This window comes from Balaenoptera borealis (genome assembly GCF_965194805.1).
Source record: "Balaenoptera borealis genome assembly, contig: HAP1_SCAFFOLD_1698, whole genome shotgun sequence".
NCBI lineage: Eukaryota > Metazoa > Chordata > Mammalia > Artiodactyla > Balaenopteridae > Balaenoptera > Balaenoptera borealis.
The window spans coordinates 56,652-78,048 of record NW_028122544.1 but is presented as its reverse complement, the minus strand read 5'-3'; the positions used below and the strand labels follow the sequence as shown (position 1 = coordinate 78,048).

At 45.9% G+C, this 21,397-nt stretch overlaps 1 protein-coding gene across 1 annotated transcript in view; it reads left to right on the top strand.

Moving 5' to 3' along the window:
* Positions 1–1,288: 1,288 nt before the first annotated feature.
* LOC309622168 (uncharacterized protein) overlaps positions 1,289–21,397 on the top strand; it is a 72,377-nt gene continuing 52,268 nt past the window's right edge. The window contains exons 1-2 of the mRNA XM_082409297.1: positions 1,289–1,371; positions 9,711–9,848. Of these exons, the coding sequence (XP_082265423.1) occupies positions 1,311–1,371; positions 9,711–9,848 (199 nt within the window). The 5' untranslated portion in view covers positions 1,289–1,310. The remainder of the gene's footprint in view (positions 1,372–9,710; positions 9,849–21,397) is intronic.

Genomic DNA, 21,397 nt, shown 5'->3' with positions numbered 1-21,397 from the left:
TCTCAGGACCCTTCCCCTCACGTGGGGTATGCCGCCATGGCTGGATAGCTGGGGGTGGCTGGGGGTCTTTGGGGTTGCTTGACTTTCCCAAGAGCCGACAGGAAGAGAGCCCAGTTTTCGTCTCATTCTTCTTCCCCAGCGCATGAAGAACCTTCACAGACTCCAGCATGCGCACGCCAAGGGAGGTTCGAGGCTTTTGAAAGCTCTGTTGGAGAAGCTCAGTTTGGTGTTCCTTTCGCTTCGTGTGGGGGATTGCTGGCTTCTCTTCTGCCTTGACTTTGTTCCCTGACTGCTTGTTCTCCTCAGCCTTGTTTCTCCCTCTGGTCCTTTTGGTCTTTTCCTGCCCGTGGCTCTTAGTTTTGCTGATCTTTCTGGATGCAGCTTTCTGAGGTTTGCCTTGAGAGTGCTTGGCCGTGTTCACAGGAGCCCTGTCACTGACTGCAGCGTGGCATGTAACCACTTCTCCCCCTAACGGGCACTCTGGATTCTTTGGCTGGATTTTGGCCTTGGGAGCGCCACTGATAGGCTCAGAGGCTTTCTGTTTGTTCTTCCTGGGTTGATCAGAGGGAACCTTTATGACACTTGGCTTTTCCTGCACCTGATTCACCTTAATGGCTCTGGTGTCTTTAGCTTTGATCACGTTGGGACCTTGGGATTGATCAAGATCTTTCAAAGGATTAAAGAGCTGGGGAAGGTGAATATCCTCCGCCAGTGTAGTAATGTCTGCAAGACCACTGCTAGGTTCAATCCCATTTTCAAGTGTCCCTAGGTCCTGACGACTCCGGCTGTTCTCTCCCAGATCAGCATTTTCAGAACCAGGCTGCTCCTCTTGGCTGAGGGGATCGGTGCAGGCCAGCGGCTGGTGAATATCAGGGATTCCTAAAGGGAGTAGTGGAGGATCTTGGTTCTCTGTTGGGATCTGGTAGGCATCCAGAGGCTTTGAAAGCTTGGTTTTGATATCATCCACGTGCTTACTCTCTATTTGTCCCTGGCTTGGAGCTGGAGGCAGGGCCAGGAGACGCCTGGCACTCTGGACTGGAGCTGTCACTGAAATGTCCCCAAGTTCAGATGGTGGGTTACTCTCAAGTATGTGGCTGTTTCTGCTACTGCAGGACTTGGGGAGTTCTTGACTTTGTGTCACACAAAACGTCTGGCTTGGAGGTTGCAATCCCAGGGAATTTTTCATCACCAGGGGGGAGGTCTCCATCCCTACAAAGGGATCAAGGGAGAAGTCAGTCCCTGGTAAGTGAGATGCTCCCCCTAAACACCAACACAGCAGTCGTGTACCTTTCAAGGGGTTCAGGGGCAAGATGGGCAAGGCATTTCTACTAACTCTTCTTAAGGATCATGGACAGTGCCCTATGCTACGAGGTAAGCGGTGACTGTTGTAATTCTTACTGGTGAGCCTTTCCTGTCGCTGATTCTCGGCTCGCTTTGTATTTCATAGGACTGTTATAAGTCCAATACAAAATGAGTCTTATTTTTAAAAACCTGAAATGTTTTACAAAGCCTAGCATTCTCATATAGGGTCCTTTCCATTCTCCCCACTTTCCCGAGAGGCCAAGAACACGTCACACCATGAACTAGGAGAGGGGGTAGAGCCCTTGCTGATGAAATACATCAACAAAGACAGAGTCTTAGCCTGCTTGCTCTCTGGACAGGATCTCGGACCACAAGGTCTTCAATCCTGGTATAAATGAAGGAAGTGAGGACAGTTCAACTGGCACTCACATAACAAGAGTTCTGAAACACCTTCCGAAGAGACTATAGCAGTAGATGAGGGAAGGGAGTGCTACAGTGTGGCAGTACAGGGGGAACGATCGGCTACAGCAGTGAAAAGTGTGGTACCGATTGGTGTGCTCTCGGCGTTCTTGTACATGTAGCATAGATGACCTCTACAGTGGCCCTCCCACCTTCCCACCTGCATTAGGTGTTCTTTTTTTTGTAATTTATGTTTATGTATTTATTTACTGTTTGAACTTATTTATTCTACGTATTTATTTTTTTGGCTGCACTGGGTCTCTCATTGCTGTGCACGGGCTTTCTCTAGTTGGCGGCTAGCGGGGGCTACTCTCGGTTGCGGTGTGCGGGCTTCTCATCGCGGTGGCTTCTCTTGTTGCGGAGCATGGGCTGTAGGCACGTGGGCTTCGGTAGTTGAGGCTCACGGGCTCTAGAATGCAGGCTCCGTCGTTGTGGCACATGCGCTTAGTTGCTGCACGGCATGTGGGATCTTCGCAGACCAGGGCTCGAACCCGTGTCCCCCGCATTGCATTGGCAGGCGGATTCTTAACCACGGCGCCACCAGGGAAGCCCTAGGTGTTCTCATATAGAGTCTAAAAACAGAGGGCACTGAGCGAAGGTAGTGGTTATTAAAGGCTCAGGATCTAAATTCTACCTGCCTCTACACCCCTTCCCAGCTGTCGATTTGACCCCATTTTTGAATGCCGACCTCATTCTTCAACTTTCTCTGGCGTTTGTTATACTCACCTTGAAAACTTGTTTCTGTGATGCGTTGAGCAGACACAGGGTGGCAGACTGCAGAGGTGGAAGCTGGTGGTCGGATATTTGTGGGCTGAATCTCCTTCAGTCCCATTCCCATTTCTGGTTGCCCAGAGGCCCGACTTCCTGTGTATGACGCCGAGCCGTAGGATTGCGGGCAGGAGCCAAGTTCTCCATACAGTAAAGACCCCAGTGTGCCTTGGTTATAGTAATATACCTGGCTTCCGTCCTGGCAGGGAAGTGACAGGCGGCTCTGCCCCTGATTTGGAATCTGAGATGGTGTTCCCTGAGCAAGGCTGGCAGAAAGCGATGGATGTAGAGGGACCATGTTCTTGGCGTCTGAAGTTTTATCATACTGGGCTGCCAGAAACATGGAGGAGGCAGCTGTGTGGCGGTCAGTGAGTGCCAGAGTAAAGTCTCCGAGTGAAGAAGAATTCTTTTCAGTGCTTGCTGTGATGTCCCACTCAAGAACACCTGGATAGGAAGCAGCTGAAGTGGAGATCTGGCTGTGGTCAGTAACTCCAGATAACATAGTCGTGCTAGAATGTTGGTAAAGGTAGGCACTACCCATGAGTGTCTGGAAAGGGGTACCAGTAGCCGATGCCGAACTGACGGCAGGGGCAGAGACTCTGGAGAAGTTGCAGACACTTCGTGTTAGGGAAGTTGCATTGCTCACCACAGGAGGAGAATGCTGCAGAGAATTTAGAGTTCCAAGTAGAGATGGATGTTGGAAATTTTCTGTAAGAACAAGAGGGTCATGAAAAACTCAGGGAGGTTGAGAAATTCTCACTACGTTTGAGGAACGGCATCATCTGAAGGTTCTTGCTATCAGGACACCTCTACTATCACTACTTCCTGAGAAACCCAAAATCAGACAGTTAATGATGGCTGTAAGGACTGAGCAGTTTTCCACTCTTCTCTATTAACTGCCTGTGCTCCCATCTTGGGCACAGACGGGCAGAAGAGCCAAGTGGTGTGGTTCAGAGATTGTTCTCTAGGCTGGAAGCAACCTTCTCCCTGCCCTGTCTTTCCCTTCAGCCTGCACTCGTATTGACTTCTATGCTATTTCCTAGACTGGAAGCATTTTAGAACTAGGAGGCCCTTAGAGAACTTCGATGTTCTCAGTCTCATTTCGTGAGTAAGGAAACTGAGGCTCAGAGAGGTCGGGTTGACTTGTTCAAGTTCTCTCATTATGTTAGTATCATTACCAGGTTTCAGAACCTAAGTATCCTGACTTCCTTGCCAGGACTCCACTCTGAGCATGATACTGCCAGAAAGCAGGAGAAATAGAACTTATAATATAGGCATTTTTTTTGTCCATTAGAAAACAGTACGGCTGTTACCATTGTCGTCTTCAGTGTCTCCCTTTGCTTGTGCAGTTCCCACGCTATTACCTAGAGGTGACGTACAGCTCAGTCCAACTGGTGAATTGAAAGAGTCATTTTTGCCCTCTTCAAGCCTGGTTTCTCATCCTACCTCAAAATGATTACCCGAAAGTGGATTTCTTAAGTGCTTTTGGAAAGGGAAGAGTTATCTGATTACTTCAGATTCCTCACCTGTAAAGTGGTTATAACACCACCACCAATAATAATAGCAGTAATAATTAATAGATGAATAAGCTGATCTATTGCGTATGATTTATATGGAGGAAGATACAATAAGTTCTAGAAAGACAAAGAAAAATCATGACAAGCATATTACGTTAACGAAAAAGAAATCCATAGATATTAATGAAAACTGGGGTATGTGGCAAGTATCGAAGCCTAATGAATTTACTAACAAATGGCATTCTGTACTATCCATGCAATATTATGAAAGTGAATTTTGCCCACTCTATTTTAGTGAATACTATTAACCAGAAGACACGATGGAGGTGATAGAGGTGAATGAATTCCTAGCCAATGCATACAGACAGAGAAGGTATGTCAGTAAAAAATGCATAACAAGCAACAGAATGCAATAAATGTGCATGTATAGGTAGCCACAACACATATAGACAAGTATTTCAATGAAAACCGGTACGAAGCAGACAGCAAAATAATAAGTGTAAAAGAGTTTCATTATTGTGCTCCTTCATATTTTTACCCAGCAAGTAAGAGGTATTAAGCCTAGGAGAAATATATATTTCAATGAATATAGCTTATATAATAAGCAGAAAGGAAGCTTAAAATGTATCAGGAAGGTTTTTGGATTTATCCTAGAACTTAGATTAGAATCATCTTCAGCATCCAAGAAGATGGCATCCCAAAACCTCAAAAAACCATCATGCCTAGAATCCAATTAAAAAAGATTTTCAAATGTAAGAAAATCCACAGGACTCCACAATATGGTTTTCGATAAATGTGGATGTTTGTTTGTTTTGTTTCTTTGGCCGCGCCGCGTGGCCCTGGCCGTGAAAGCACCGAGTCCTAAGCACTGGACCGCCAGGGAATTCCCTAAGTGGGGGGAATTAGAGATGTGGGGCTTGACTTTTTCTTCTTCTTCTTCTTCTTCTTCGGTAGCTAAGATCTACAAGCGAACGATGGCTGTTGATCAATGTGCTCTCTGTGTTAGGAAGGAAATAACTGTAAAAATGAAAAGCAGCCTTGCCTTAGAACCTACATATCACACCAAGGAAAATAGTCCTTCTGATTCAATTTAGAAGATATCACTTAAAATGTTGAATTGGTGAAATGTCTACCTAGTTTAAAAATTAGAAAGAATAAAACACTGAAAAGCAGCCCCCTAGATAACCACTGTGGTTGCTTGTTTATAGGAGGCATCATTTCTAAAACGTATTTCTAAAATGTTTATATTCAAAACTGTCAAGTGGCCAACTGTATTCAGAGAGGCAATAAAAGAAAGAAAACGGAGTATGACTTTTCTGATAAGCTGCCTTTCCTGGTGATCCCCTGTTCTGGCCTTACTTTCCTTCTTAGTCTGTTAATGTAAGGGTTTGCTACCATCAACTTGGTTTTGCCCTGCTCTGAGCAGGTTTCCCTCTGTGCTGTTTCTGCTTTAATTGAAAATCTTTGGTTCCCATCAGCATTCCATTGCAAACTCCGTTTTTCTTGAGAGCTCCTCTATGCTTTCCCTCTTCATTCTTACATTTTCTCCCATCTCTTGGTGCCTGTTGGCCTGTGCTAATGAAAACCATCCTAAACTTCCTTACGCTCGACTCTGTGCCTCCCTGTAGAGCCCAGTACTCTCCATCCTCTCTCCCTATTCTCTCTTTTCAACTAGTCGAAATCCTAGTGGAGGGAGACCATTAGAGATGAAACATCTTGGTATATATTGCTAGTTTTCTATGTCCCCTGACTTTTCTATGTTTCTGTTGAAACACTCTTGAGAAGTGTCTGATTTCGTTTTCTACATGGGTACCCTTTAAGGCTCAATACTGGAAAAGAAGGGGATCAGAGTGATCAACCCAACGTGGTATCCTAACGTAACAGTTAAGGAAAGCAACAGGCTTTGTGAGACAGCCAGTGATTTGTCCAAAGTCACACAGATAGTAAACGTCAAAGTCAAAAGTGAAATTAGGTCTCCAGACTTGTAGTTCAATACTTTCCCTCATTATTCCATGCTATTTTGAATCTCCTACTCAATTTAGGGGCAAAAGAAATCGAACGCAAAACTTTCCAAAGTTTCTTTTCTTACCTGACATGGTCAGAGAAGAGGAAGCATCCACTGCAGGTACAAGGGATGAGGAGACAACACTAGATGATGTCTGAGTGGCTGCAGCTGAACGGCGCACGTGTCCAGTACAGAGGTCACTGGTTACTGGTCCAAACAGCTCCACGGAAACCCCAAGACTCTACCAAGTGGTAGTAGGTTTGGTAGGAGAGTGATGTCACAAAGCAGGCAGTTGAAAGGTATGAGAGAGCCAATAGGGAGGTCCGATCCCCAACAGGAAGGCGGGCTTGGGTGAAGAGAGTGTAGGAGAGCTAAAACAACACCTGAGTTTCTGAGCTCTGGGGAGGAAATCCTAGAAGACAGATTTACCTCCCCCAGGCTCTTCCATTAGGGAAATCATTGCAACATTTCTTACAGACGTTCATTAATACACTGAACTAAGAGTTACTTATATTCTACAGAGTATTCTATTTTATGTATCATATACTTAGAGCTATATAGATCTTCTTTAATTAATAATCCTTAGGAAGGAAAGAGCCATCTAGTTTGAACTATTACAGTTGTTCTGAAATCATATGTGTCTAATGAGTGAACTGATAGCAGCTTTTAAGGAGCCAAAGTAGGGATTAAGAAGCTCTCTTTGTAACTTGGTTCAAGAGTAGGGTGAAGTTTGTTGAGTGTACCTTGTGGAGAATGTTGTGGTCCAAGGCTCTTCTCTTTTAGTTTCTTCTCCTTGACTCCTACCTTCCTTGGGCTGGGCTAGGCTGGGGGCCAGGTTGGACTTGCGACTTAACATTTCTCTTCCGCTTTCTCTTTTTTTTTTTTCTTCCATTATGGGCATTGCTTCGAGGACAAGCCTTGATCTTGCATTGGACGTTACTTCCTGTCAACTTCCAGCAGCAGGAGTCTTCTTTTCAGTGCTTGATGCTTCACGAAATAGACTCTGCCCGTTGGCAGCAAATACCAGAGAGCTAGGAGACAGAGCTGGTTGCAGACCTTTCCTCTTCCAGCCTTTGGTTGCAATTGTTTGGCCCATAATTTGCTAGCTCTAGTTCCTTGGGCCACACAGGTATCCTGCCATCTCCAGCTCTTGTTATATGTGAGAGACATTCTGAACACTGTCCCTTTTTCTTTGCACAGAAGTATATACAGTGTGGCAGTTACTGTAATCTCCTCCGCCTTGCAAACAGCCACTCTAGAATCTTGGACCTCTAGGACTCTCTGTCTTGCATGCTTGGGGGCAAGGCCAAGCAAAATGAAGAGGAGAATAATTAGAGAAAGAGGAGGACGTTGGTGGAGAATTGGGAGCAGGTAAGGTGAAAGGGCACAGGAGAAAAGAGATGCATGTAGACTTTTTGGTTTCTGTGGGAAACAGGTTGACACACTTGGGCCTCATTTGGTATTAACAGAACAGAGAGTTAAAGATCTAAGTAGCTAGATAGTGTGCAGCAACTGCCATGAAGTCTGTACACTGAAGAGAACAGTCTCACATCTAGTTTTCATTTTGTTTTATGTCATAGTACCTTATTTATAGCATTCACTGGTGTGTTTGTAGAATACAGATGTTTTCAAATGCTCTGGTTTTGTCTACATGGTTATCTCCTTGTCCTGTTTGTAAGGAATCCAACATTGTAAGACATATTGCATGTTTTTCTCTTGACGATTGTTGACCTTGAAGCGTCATGAACTAACTTGAGCTGTTGGATTCTGTGGAGAAACGTTCAAAAGGGTCTGTGAAAAAGGCACTGTGGTGAGTCGCATTATGCACCCGAGCGTAAGGAGCAGATATCTGCCACCAGCCCAGCTTGGCCTGGATTGCCTCTGTTTTAGTTCCCCTGGTTAGTGCTTTTCTCCCTAACCACTCTTGTGACTGTGATAATGTGAGTAAGGGCGGAGTTGCTAATGATCTATGTGTGAGGTAAGCTGGTTTGAGGGAGGCAATCTATGGACCTAGTCATTTTCCTTGGTGGTAAGCTTTCAGGGGTGCAGAGATGGATCTTCCTGGGGCCTTTTCTGGTCCCAGGAAGATATCGCATAGATGGGACCTCCCAAGACACACATTGAATCTTTAGGCCTGTTTTTCCTATTATGAGGTACGAACGAGTTTCTTCACTGATGGGGATGATGCTTATCTGAGAAGAAATTGTGAAAGGTGGTGTAGTGTAGAGGTGTGGCTTAAGCTTTTAAGTTTTCCTCCAGGTTTTTCCCCTAAGCTTCCTACTTCGGACGGCCTACTTACATGATACTAGTAGGTGATGTCCGGCTAACAACTTCCTAAATATACCTGCAAGCCAGATCAGTGTCTCTTTTCTCTGTATTCCCATGGAAATCAAGAGTCCCGCCGAATTTTCCATCGAAACAGTTGATTTGTGTTGTCTCTAGGAATTCTAAAGGGCGTACCGTTGCTTCCTAACCGGTGTCATTTGGGAGATCCGCCTCTGTACGTTCAAATGATTAATTTTGAGACTTTGCTCATGTGTGCAGTAAACCCTTGAATTCCCTAAGACCTTCCTTTCCTCCATCTCCTACCCCATTAAGCCCGCTTCAGTTCATCTCCTGAATTTCTTTGGAATCTGTCAGCCAGCTCTTCCTCAACTTCCTAATACTGAACTTGCCTGTCTGTTGCGATTAGGTCCTAACTGGTGTCCATATATCTTGTTTCCTTCCAATCCACTCTTCACACAAGAAACCTTCAAAGCAAGTTGGAACGTTGCTCATAAACATCGCTCACAAACATTGTTTTGAGAATAGAAAACACACTGTTGGCCTTTAAGACTCTGCGTGGTCTAGAATCCTCTCTGCTTCTCTAGCCCCATCTTGTGCCACTTTTGCCCTCACTTTCTATGCTTCAGATACACTGAATTAACCTTAGTTCTCACTCATCTGACAGAAGTCAGTTCAGATACTATTTTTCACTGTGATTCCTAGCATTAAGGAATTTGATTATCAGGTTTTGTATGAGGACTATTTCATCAGGGGTACAGAAGTTCTGGCCATCTCTGGTTTTGGATATCCCTTATTTGTTGAGACCTTTGCGTTGTTTGGTTGCCTTTTGTCTGTTTTCCAGATGGGAAAACAGGAACAAGGGAAGTATAGGTTATTACTAGGTGGGGTTGAACAAGTGGAGCAGCAAACTGCAAAGCAGAAAGAAGAGGGACGTACTATAGAGGGATATGACTTCCATTCTCAAGGCGCCTGCATCCTGTGCAGGGAGACAGCCTAACATAAAATGTGCCTAACAACAAATATATTGACTTCTTACTAAAAATCTCCAGTTCATAGAACCGAGGGGTTTGTACCTTCTCCTTTAAAAGTGATAGTCCTGGGACTTCCCCGGTGGTCCCGTGGTGAAGACTCTGCGCTTCCAATGCAGCAGGCGTGGGTTCAATCCCTGGTTGGGGAGCTAAGATCCCACATGCTGCGCAGCCAAAGAAATTTTTGTCGAACGTTATACTCCTGTATTGTTGGCTTTAGTGGTTTAGATTTTGTTGTACTGTTAAGAAGATTTCAGTTTATTTACCGGGAACAAACAACACATAATGTAAAAATAGTTTCCCAGAAACGATTTCCATCATTCTCTTCTTCCCTTTCTCCCGCAGACTGGTGTTTCACCTTGACAAGTTCTCTGTCATTCCATAGGAAAGCTGTCTGGCTTGGAGGTTGCAATCCCAGGGAATTTTTCATCAGCGGGGAAGTCTCCATCACTACAGAGGAATCAAGGGAGAAGTCAGTCCCTGGTAAGTGAGATGCTCCCCCTAAACACCAACACAGCAGTCGTGTACCTTTCAAGGGGTTCAGGGGCAAGATGGGCAAGGCATTTCTACTAACTCTTCTTAAGGATCACGGACAGTGCCCTATGCTACGAGGTAAGCGGTGACTGCTGTAGTTCTTACTGGTGATCCTTTCCTGTCACTGATTCTCGGCCTTCTTTGTATTTCATAGGACTGTTGTCAGTCCAATACAAAATGAGTCTTATTTTTAAAAACCTGAAATGTTTTACAGAGCCTAGCATTCTCATATAGGGTCCTTTCCATTCTCCCCACTTTCCCGAGAGGCCAAGAACACTTCACACCATGAACTAGGAGAGGGGGTAGAGCCCTTTCTGATGAAATACATCAACAAAGACAGAGCCTTAGCCTGCTTGCTCTCTGGACAGGATCTCGGACCACAAGGTCTTCAATCCTGGTATAAATGAAGGAAGTGAGGACAGTTCAACTGGCACTCTGATAACAAGAGTTCGGAAACACCTTCCAAAGAGACTATAGCAGTAGATGAGGGAAGGGAGTGCTACAGTGTGGCAGTACAGGGGGAATGATCGGCTACAGCAGTGAAAAGTGTGGTACCGATTGGTGTGCTCTCGGGGTTCTTGTACATGTAGCATAGATGACCTCTACAGTGGCCCTCCCACCTTCCCACCTGCATTAGGTGTTCTTTTTTTTTGTAATTTATGTTTATGTATTTATTTACTGTTTGAACTTATTTATTCTACGTATTTATTTTTTTGGCTGCACTGGGTCTCTCATTGCTGTGCACGGGCTTTCTCTAGTTGGCGGCTAGCGGGGGCTACTCTCGGTTGCGGTGTGCGGGCATCTCATCGCGGTGGCTTCTCTTGTTGCGGAGCATGGGCTGTAGGCACGTGGGCTTCGGTAGTTGAGGCTCACGGGCTCTAGAATGCAGGCTCCGTCGTTGTGGCACATGCGCTTAGTTGCTGCACGGCATGTGGGATCTTCGCAGACCAGGGCTCGAACCCGTGTCCCCTGCATTGGCAGGCGCCACCAGGGAAGCCCTAGGTGTTCTCATATAGAGTCTAAAAACAGAGAGCACTGAGAGAAGGTAGTGGTTATTAAAGGCTCAGGATCTAAATTCTACCTGTCTCTACACCCCTTCCCAGCTGTCGATTTGACCCCATTTTTGAATGCTGATCTCATTGTTCAACTTTTCTCTGCCGTCTGTATACTCACCTTGAAAACTTGTTTCTGTGATGCGTTGAGCAGACACAGGGTGGCAGATTGCAGAGGTGGAAGCTGGTGGTCGGATATTTGTGGGCTGAATCTCCTTCAGTCCCATTCCCATTTCTGGTTGCCCAGAGGCCCTACTTCCTGTGTGTGACGCCGAGCCGTAGGATTGCGGGCAGGAGCCAAGTTCTCCATACAGTAAAGACCCCAGTGTGCCTTGGTTATAGTAATATACCTGGCTTCCTTCCTGGCAGGGAAGTGACAGGCGGCTATGCCCCTGCTTTGTTCGTGGGCCTCCTGATCCAGCAGTTCCCTTGGCTCTGCCCCTGTCGTCAGCTGCCCCTAGGATAACTCTGAGCCCTAGCCACTTCTCTGGTAGATTTCCCTATTCCCCCACTACAGTCACACCTGAATAAGGCAACTCAGACCTTTCAGAGATGTGTCCTGAACCTCTTGTTTTCTGAAATACCTATCTGGTGGTTGTGAGACTTAAGGCCAGCGTCCCCGAGAGACTTTTTCTATTTCTCCTAGTAAACCTAGACTCATCTTCTGTCACCTTCAACTCTACTCCAATTGTGTTCTTTCAACCCAGACCTCTGACCCTGCTTTTTACTTCTGCCATTTCATCCTCGCTCCTGCTTCCTTTCCTAAATCCATACGTCTCTTTTGGCCTTCCTAGCCCTGGGCCAAGTTCCTTCCTCTTTGCTCAGTTTTTACCCCTTTCCTTCATTCTCCCATCCAACTTTCAGTCCTTCCTTTCTCACGCCCCAGTTAGCAGCATCTGAAAATTCGAAAGGTTTGTTACTCGTCTATTAATTGTATTCCATTTACTTATTCAGTTCTATACCTGTCTTACCTGTGTATGGAAGAACAGCTGGTAGCCAAGGTGGCACCAAGAATCCTAGCAGCTCTCACTTGACGTATCCGTAGTAGTCGGCAATTTCCATTTCGTTTTCCCTCTCGGTGAAAAATTGCAGCTTGCCCGAAGAGGTGTATCTGGCAGCATTCTCCCGTTGTTGTTGAGCCCGCCTCTTCATGGCCTCTCGCTCTGGCCTCTGCTCTTGTTCGATGGGCTTTGACATGACTGGCTCAGGCACGTTGGGTTCCCTCCATGGAACTCGTTGCTTGCTGAAGTCTTGGAGTAGAAATTGGGTTTGGAGCTTGGGTGGGGACTGGCGCTTATTCACAGCAGGGGGAACAGGCTCCCGCTGGAGAGGAGCGCCAGATGAAGTTTTGGAGGGTGCAGGCCTAGGAGCAGCAGACTGAGGGACACGAGGCTGGGTATGGTTGGGCCAAGCCGGTTGGGTTGGGTTGGTCACAGTTGGCTGAGCTGGTTTGGCGGGGCCTGGCAAAGAGGCAGGAGCTGGCTGGGATGAATTGGCTGCAGCAGGTTGAGCTGAGTCAGTAGAACCAGGCTGGGCACGGTAAGCCCCAGCAGGCCGATGTGAGGCCAGAGACTGTGGCCTCCGAGGAGCGGGTCGAGCTTGAGGCTTGTCCCAGGCAGAAAAAGGCAGAGGTATCAACTTGACCTTCCCAGGAGGAGGCCGCTCATACTGGGCTGGAGACGGACACTCTGTTTCAGCACTGCTGTCTGGTTTCTGGGCTTGGACTTGCGTTTTCTCAGGACCCTTCCCCTCACGTGGGGTATGCCGCCATGGCTGGATAGCTGGGGGTGGCTGGGGGTCTTTGGGGTTGCTTGACTTTCCCAAGAGCCGACAGGAAGAGAGCCCAGTTTTCGTCTCATTCTTCTTCCCCAGCGCATGAAGAACCTTCACAGACTCCAGCATGCGCACGCCAAGGGAGGTTCGAGGCTTTTGAAAGCTCTGTTGGAGAAGCTCAGTTTGGTGTTCCTTTCGCTTCGTGTGGGGGATTGCTGGCTTCTCTTCTGCCTTGACTTTGTTCCCTGACTGCTTGTTCTCCTCAGCCTTGTTTCTCCCTCTGGTCCTTTTGGTCTTTTCCTGCCCGTGGCTCTTAGTTTTGCTGATCTTTCTGGATGCAGCTTTCTGAGGTTTGCCTTGAGAGTGCTTGGCCGTGTTCACAGGAGCCCTGTCACTGACTGCAGCGTGGCATGTAACCACTTCTCCCCCTAACGGGCACTCTGGATTCTTTGGCTGGATTTTGGCCTTGGGAGCGCCACTGATAGGCTCAGAGGCTTTCTGTTTGTTCTTCCTGGGTTGATCAGAGGGAACCTTTATGACACTTGGCTTTTCCTGCACCTGATTCACCTTAATGGCTCTGGTGTCTTTAGCTTTGATCACGTTGGGACCTTGGGATTGATCAAGATCTTTCAAAGGATTAAAGAGCTGGGGAAGGTGAATATCCTCCGCCAGTGTAGTAATGTCTGCAAGACCACTGCTAGGTTCAATCCCATTTTCAAGTGTCCCTAGGTCCTGACGACTCCGGCTGTTCTCTCCCAGATCAGCATTTTCAGAACCAGGCTGCTCCTCTTGGCTGAGGGGATCGGTGCAGGCCAGCGGCTGGTGAATATCAGGGATTCCTAAAGGGAGTAGTGGAGGATCTTGGTTCTCTGTTGGGATCTGGTAGGCATCCAGAGGCTTTGAAAGCTTGGTTTTGATATCATCCACGTGCTTACTCTCTATTTGTCCCTGGCTTGGAGCTGGAGGCAGGGCCAGGAGACGCCTGGCACTCTGGACTGGAGCTGTCACTGAAATGTCCCCAAGTTCAGATGGTGGGTTACTCTCAAGTATGTGGCTGTTTCTGCTACTGCAGGACTTGGGGAGTTCTTGACTTTGTGTCACACAAAACGTCTGGCTTGGAGGTTGCAATCCCAGGGAATTTTTCATCACCAGGGGGGAGGTCTCCATCCCTACAAAGGGATCAAGGGAGAAGTCAGTCCCTGGTAAGTGAGATGCTCCCCCTAAACACCAACACAGCAGTCGTGTACCTTTCAAGGGGTTCAGGGGCAAGATGGGCAAGGCATTTCTACTAACTCTTCTTAAGGATCATGGACAGTGCCCTATGCTACGAGGTAAGCGGTGACTGTTGTAATTCTTACTGGTGAGCCTTTCCTGTCGCTGATTCTCGGCTCGCTTTGTATTTCATAGGACTGTTATAAGTCCAATACAAAATGAGTCTTATTTTTAAAAACCTGAAATGTTTTACAAAGCCTAGCATTCTCATATAGGGTCCTTTCCATTCTCCCCACTTTCCCGAGAGGCCAAGAACACGTCACACCATGAACTAGGAGAGGGGGTAGAGCCCTTGCTGATGAAATACATCAACAAAGACAGAGTCTTAGCCTGCTTGCTCTCTGGACAGGATCTCGGACCACAAGGTCTTCAATCCTGGTATAAATGAAGGAAGTGAGGACAGTTCAACTGGCACTCACATAACAAGAGTTCTGAAACACCTTCCGAAGAGACTATAGCAGTAGATGAGGGAAGGGAGTGCTACAGTGTGGCAGTACAGGGGGAACGATCGGCTACAGCAGTGAAAAGTGTGGTACCGATTGGTGTGCTCTCGGCGTTCTTGTACATGTAGCATAGATGACCTCTACAGTGGCCCTCCCACCTTCCCACCTGCATTAGGTGTTCTTTTTTTTGTAATTTATGTTTATGTATTTATTTACTGTTTGAACTTATTTATTCTACGTATTTATTTTTTTGGCTGCACTGGGTCTCTCATTGCTGTGCACGGGCTTTCTCTAGTTGGCGGCTAGCGGGGGCTACTCTCGGTTGCGGTGTGCGGGCTTCTCATCGCGGTGGCTTCTCTTGTTGCGGAGCATGGGCTGTAGGCACGTGGGCTTCGGTAGTTGAGGCTCACGGGCTCTAGAATGCAGGCTCCGTCGTTGTGGCACATGCGCTTAGTTGCTGCACGGCATGTGGGATCTTCGCAGACCAGGGCTCGAACCCGTGTCCCCCGCATTGCATTGGCAGGCGGATTCTTAACCACGGCGCCACCAGGGAAGCCCTAGGTGTTCTCATATAGAGTCTAAAAACAGAGGGCACTGAGCGAAGGTAGTGGTTATTAAAGGCTCAGGATCTAAATTCTACCTGCCTCTACACCCCTTCCCAGCTGTCGATTTGACCCCATTTTTGAATGCCGACCTCATTCTTCAACTTTCTCTGGCGTTTGTTATACTCACCTTGAAAACTTGTTTCTGTGATGCGTTGAGCAGACACAGGGTGGCAGACTGCAGAGGTGGAAGCTGGTGGTCGGATATTTGTGGGCTGAATCTCCTTCAGTCCCATTCCCATTTCTGGTTGCCCAGAGGCCCGACTTCCTGTGTATGACGCCGAGCCGTAGGATTGCGGGCAGGAGCCAAGTTCTCCATACAGTAAAGACCCCAGTGTGCCTTGGTTATAGTAATATACCTGGCTTCCGTCCTGGCAGGGAAGTGACAGGCGGCTCTGCCCCTGATTTGGAATCTGAGATGGTGTTCCCTGAGCAAGGCTGGCAGAAAGCGATGGATGTAGAGGGACCATGTTCTTGGCGTCTGAAGTTTTATCATACTGGGCTGCCAGAAACATGGAGGAGGCAGCTGTGTGGCGGTCAGTGAGTGCCAGAGTAAAGTCTCCGAGTGAAGAAGAATTCTTTTCAGTGCTTGCTGTGATGTCCCACTCAAGAACACCTGGATAGGAAGCAGCTGAAGTGGAGATCTGGCTGTGGTCAGTAACTCCAGATAACATAGTCGTGCTAGAATGTTGGTAAAGGTAGGCACTACCCATGAGTGTCTGGAAAGGGGTACCAGTAGCCGATGCCGAACTGACGGCAGGGGCAGAGACTCTGGAGAAGTTGCAGACACTTCGTGTTAGGGAAGTTGCATTGCTCACCACAGGAGGAGAATGCTGCAGAGAATTTAGAGTTCCAAGTAGAGATGGATGTTGGAAATTTTCTGTAAGAACAAGAGGGTCATGAAAAACTCAGGGAGGTTGAGAAATTCTCACTACGTTTGAGGAACGGCATCATCTGAAGGTTCTTGCTATCAGGACACCTCTACTATCACTACTTCCTGAGAAACCCAAAATCAGACAGTTAATGATGGCTGTAAGGACTGAGCAGTTTTCCACTCTTCTCTATTAACTGCCTGTGCTCCCATCTTGGGCACAGACGGGCAGAAGAGCCAAGTGGTGTGGTTCAGAGATTGTTCTCTAGGCTGGAAGCAACCTTCTCCCTGCCCTGTCTTTCCCTTCAGCCTGCACTCGTATTGACTTCTATGCTATTTCCTAGACTGGAAGCATTTTAGAACTAGGAGGCCCTTAGAGAACTTCGATGTTCTCAGTCTCATTTCGTGAGTAAGGAAACTGAGGCTCAGAGAGGTCGGGTTGACTTGTTCAAGTTCTCTCATTATGTTAGTATCATTACCAGGTTTCAGAACCTAAGTATCCTGACTTCCTTGCCAGGACTCCACTCTGAGCATGATACTGCCAGAAAGCAGGAGAAATAGAACTTATAATATAGGCATTTTTTTTGTCCATTAGAAAACAGTACGGCTGTTACCATTGTCGTCTTCAGTGTCTCCCTTTGCTTGTGCAGTTCCCACGCTATTACCTAGAGGTGACGTACAGCTCAGTCCAACTGGTGAATTGAAAGAGTCATTTTTGCCCTCTTCAAGCCTGGTTTCTCATCCTACCTCAAAATGATTACCCGAAAGTGGATTTCTTAAGTGCTTTTGGAAAGGGAAGAGTTATCTGATTACTTCAGATTCCTCACCTGTAAAGTGGTTATAACACCACCACCAATAATAATAGCAGTAATAATTAATAGATGAATAAGCTGATCTATTGCGTATGATTTATATGGAGGAAGATACAATAAGTTCTAGAAAGACAAAGAAAAATCATGACAAGCATATTACGTTAACGAAAAAGAAATCCATAGATATTAATGAAAACTGGGGTATGTGGCAAGTATCGAAGCCTAATGAATTTACTAACAAATGGCATTCTGTACTATCCATGCAATATTATGAAAGTGAATTTTGCCCACTCTATTTTAGTGAATACTATTAACCAGAAGACACGATGGAGGTGATAGAGGTGAATGAATTCCTAGCCAATGCATACAGACAGAGAAGGTATGTCAGTAAAAAATGCATAACAAGCAACAGAATGCAATAAATGTGCATGTATAGGTAGCCACAACACATATAGACAAGTATTTCAATGAAAACCGGTACGAAGCAGACAGCAAAATAATAAGTGTAAAAGAGTTTCATTATTGTGCTCCTTCATATTTTTACCCAGCAAGTAAGAGGTATTAAGCCTAGGAGAAATATATATTTCAATGAATATAGCTTATATAATAAGCAGAAAGGAAGCTTAAAATGTATCAGGAAGGTTTTTGGATTTATCCTAGAACTTAGATTAGAATCATCTTCAGCATCCAAGAAGATGGCATCCCAAAACCTCAAAAAACCATCATGCCTAGAATCCAATTAAAAAAGATTTTCAAATGTAAGAAAATCCACAGGACTCCACAATATGGTTTTCGATAAATGTGGATGTTTGTTTGTTTTGTTTCTTTGGCCGCGCCGCGTGGCCCTGGCCGTGAAAGCACCGAGTCCTAAGCACTGGACCGCCAGGGAATTCCCTAAGTGGGGGGAATTAGAGATGTGGGGCTTGACTTTTTCTTCTTCTTCTTCTTCTTCTTCGGTAGCTAAGATCTACAAGCGAACGATGGCTGTTGATCAATGTGCTCTCTGTGTTAGGAAGGAAATAACTGTAAAAATGAAAAGCAGCCTTGCCTTAGAACCTACATATCACACCAAGGAAAATAGTCCTTCTGATTCAATTTAGAAGATATCACTTAAAATGTTGAATTGGTGAAATGTCTACCTAGTTTAAAAATTAGAAAGAATAAAACACTGAAAAGCAGCCCCCTAGATAACCACTGTGGTTGCTTGTTTATAGGAGGCATCATTTCTAAAACGTATTTCTAAAATGTTTATATTCAAAACTGTCAAGTGGCCAACTGTATTCAGAGAGGCAATAAAAGAAAGAAAACGGAGTATGACTTTTCTGATAAGCTGCCTTTCCTGGTGATCCCCTGTTCTGGCCTTACTTTCCTTCTTAGTCTGTTAATGTAAGGGTTTGCTACCATCAACTTGGTTTTGCCCTGCTCTGAGCAGGTTTCCCTCTGTGCTGTTTCTGCTTTAATTGAAAATCTTTGGTTCCCATCAGCATTCCATTGCAAACTCCGTTTTTCTTGAGAGCTCCTCTATGCTTTCCCTCTTCATTCTTACATTTTCTCCCATCTCTTGGTGCCTGTTGGCCTGTGCTAATGAAAACCATCCTAAACTTCCTTACGCTCGACTCTGTGCCTCCCTGTAGAGCCCAGTACTCTCCATCCTCTCTCCCTATTCTCTCTTTTCAACTAGTCGAAATCCTAGTGGAGGGAGACCATTAGAGATGAAACATCTTGGTATATATTGCTAGTTTTCTATGTCCCCTGACTTTTCTATGTTTCTGTTGAAACACTCTTGAGAAGTGTCTGATTTCGTTTTCTACATGGGTACCCTTTAAGGCTCAATACTGGAAAAGAAGGGGATCAGAGTGATCAACCCAACGTGGTATCCTAACGTAACAGTTAAGGAAAGCAACAGGCTTTGTGAGACAGCCAGTGATTTGTCCAAAGTCACACAGATAGTAAACGTCAAAGTCAAAAGTGAAATTAGGTCTCCAGACTTGTAGTTCAATACTTTCCCTCATTATTCCATGCTATTTTGAATCTCCTACTCAATTTAGGGGCAAAAGAAATCGAACGCAAAACTTTCCAAAGTTTCTTTTCTTACCTGACATGGTCAGAGAAGAGGAAGCATCCACTGCAGGTACAAGGGATGAGGAGACAACACTAGATGATGTCTGAGTGGCTGCAGCTGAACGGCGCACGTGTCCAGTACAGAGGTCACTGGTTACTGGTCCAAACAGCTCCACGGAAACCCCAAGGCTCTACCAAGTGGTAGTAGGTTTGGGAGGAGAGTGATGTCACAAAGCAGGCAGTTGAAAGGTATGAGAGAGCCAATAGGGAGGTCCGATCCCCAACAGGAAGGCGGGCTTGGGTGAAGAGAGTGTAGGAGAGCTAAAACAACACCTGAGTTTCTGAGCTTTGGGGAGGAGGAAATCCTAGAAGACAGATTTACCTCCCCCAGGCTCTTCCATTAGGGAAATCATTGCAACATTTCTTACAGACGTTCATTAATACACTGAACTAAGAGTTACTTATATTCTACAGAGTATTCTATTTTATGTATCATATACTTAGAGCTATATAGATCTTATTTAATTAATAATCCTTAGGAAGGAAAGAGCCATCTAGTTTGAACTATTACAGTTGTTCTGAAATCAGATGTGTCTAATGAGTGAACTGATAGCAGCTTTTAAGGAGCCAAAGTAGGGATTAAGAAGCTCTCTTTGTAACTTGGTTCAAGAGTAGGGTGAAGTTTCTTGAGTGTACCTTGTGGAGAATGTTGTGGTCCAAGGCTCTTCTCTTTTAGTTTCTTCTCCTTGACTCCTACCTTCCTTGGGCTGGGCTAGGCTGGGGGCCAGGTTGGACTTGCGACTTAACATTTCTCTTCCGCTTTCTCTTTTTTTTTTTTCTTCCATTATGGGCATTGCTTCGAGGACAAGCCTTGATCTTGCATTGGACGTTACTTCCTGTCACCTTCCAGCAGCAGGAGTCTTCTTTTCAGTGCTTGATGCTTCACGAAATAGACTCTGCCCGTTGGCAGCAAATACCAGAGAGCTAGGAGACAGAGCTGGTTGCAGACCTTTCCTCTTCCAGCCTTTGGTTGCAATTGTTTGGCCCATAATTTGCTAGCTCTAGTTCCTTGGGCCACACAGGTATCCTGCCATCTCCAGCTCTTGTTATATGTGAGAGACATTCTGAACACTGTCCCTTTTTCTTTGCACAGAAGTATATACAGTGTGGCAGTTACTGTAATCTCCTCCGCCTTGCAAACAGCCACTCTAGAATCTTGGACCTCTAGGACTCTCTGTCTTGCATGCTTGGGGGCAAGGCCAAGCAAAATGAAGAGGAGAATAATTAGAGAAAGAGGAGGACGTTGGTGGAGAATTGGGAGCAGGTAAGGTGAAAGGGCACAGGAGAAAAGAGATGCATGTAGACTTTTTGGTTTCTGTGGGAAACAGGTTGACACACTTGGGCCTCATTTGGTATTAACAGAACAGAGAGTTAAAGATCTAAGTAGCTAGATAGTGTGCAGCAACTGCCATGAAGTCTGTACACTGAAGAGAACAGTCTCACATCTAGTTTTCATTTTGTTTTATGTCATAGTACCTTATTTATAGCATTCACTGGTGTGTTTGTAGAATACAGATGTTTTCAAATGCTCTGGTTTTGTCTACATGGTTATCTCCTTGTCCTGTTTGTAAGGAATCCAACATTGTAAGACATATTGCATGTTTTTCTCTTGACGATTGTTGACCTTGAAGCGTCATGAACTAACTTGAGCTGTTGGATTCTGTGGAGAAACGTTCAAAAGGGTCTGTGAAAAAGGCACTGTGGTGAGTCGCATTATGCACCCGAGCGTAAGGAGCAAGATATCTGCCACCAGCCCAGCTTGGCCTGGATTGCCTCTGTTTTAGTTCCCCTGGTTAGTGCTTTTCTCCCTAACCACTCTTGTGACTGTGATAATGTGAGTAAGGGCGGAGTTGCTAATGATCTATGTGTGAGGTAAGCTGGTTTGAGGGAGGAAATCTATGGACCTAGTCATTTTCCTTGGTGGTAAGCTTTCAGGGGTGCAGAGATGGATCTTCCTGGGGCCTTTTCTGGTCCCAGGAAGATATCGCATAGATGGGACCTCCCAAGACACACATTGAATCTTTAGGCCTGTTTTTCCTATTATGAGGTACGAGTTTCTTCACTGATGGGGATGATGCTTATCTGAGAAGAAATTGTGAAAGGTGGTGTAGTGTAGAGGTGTGGCTTAAGCTTTTAAGTTTTCCTCCAGGTTTTTCCCCTAAGCTTCCTACTTCGGACGGCCTACTTACATGATACTAGTAGGTGATGTCCGGCTAACAGCTTCCTAAATATACCTGCAAGCCAGATCAGTGTCTCTTTTCTCTGTATTCCCATGGAAATCAAGAGTCCCGCCGAATTTTCCATCGAAACAGTTGATTTGTGTTGTCTCTAGGAATTCTAAAGGGCGTACCGTTGCTTCCTAACCGGTGTCATTTGGGAGATCCGCCTCTGTACGTTCAAATGATTAATTTTGAGACTTTGCTCATGTGTGCAGTAAACCCTTGAATTCCCTAAGACCTTCCTTTCCTCCATCTCCTACCCCATTAAGCCCGCTTCAGTTCATCTCCTGAATTTCTTTGGAATCTGTCAGCCAGCTCTTCCTCAACTTCCTA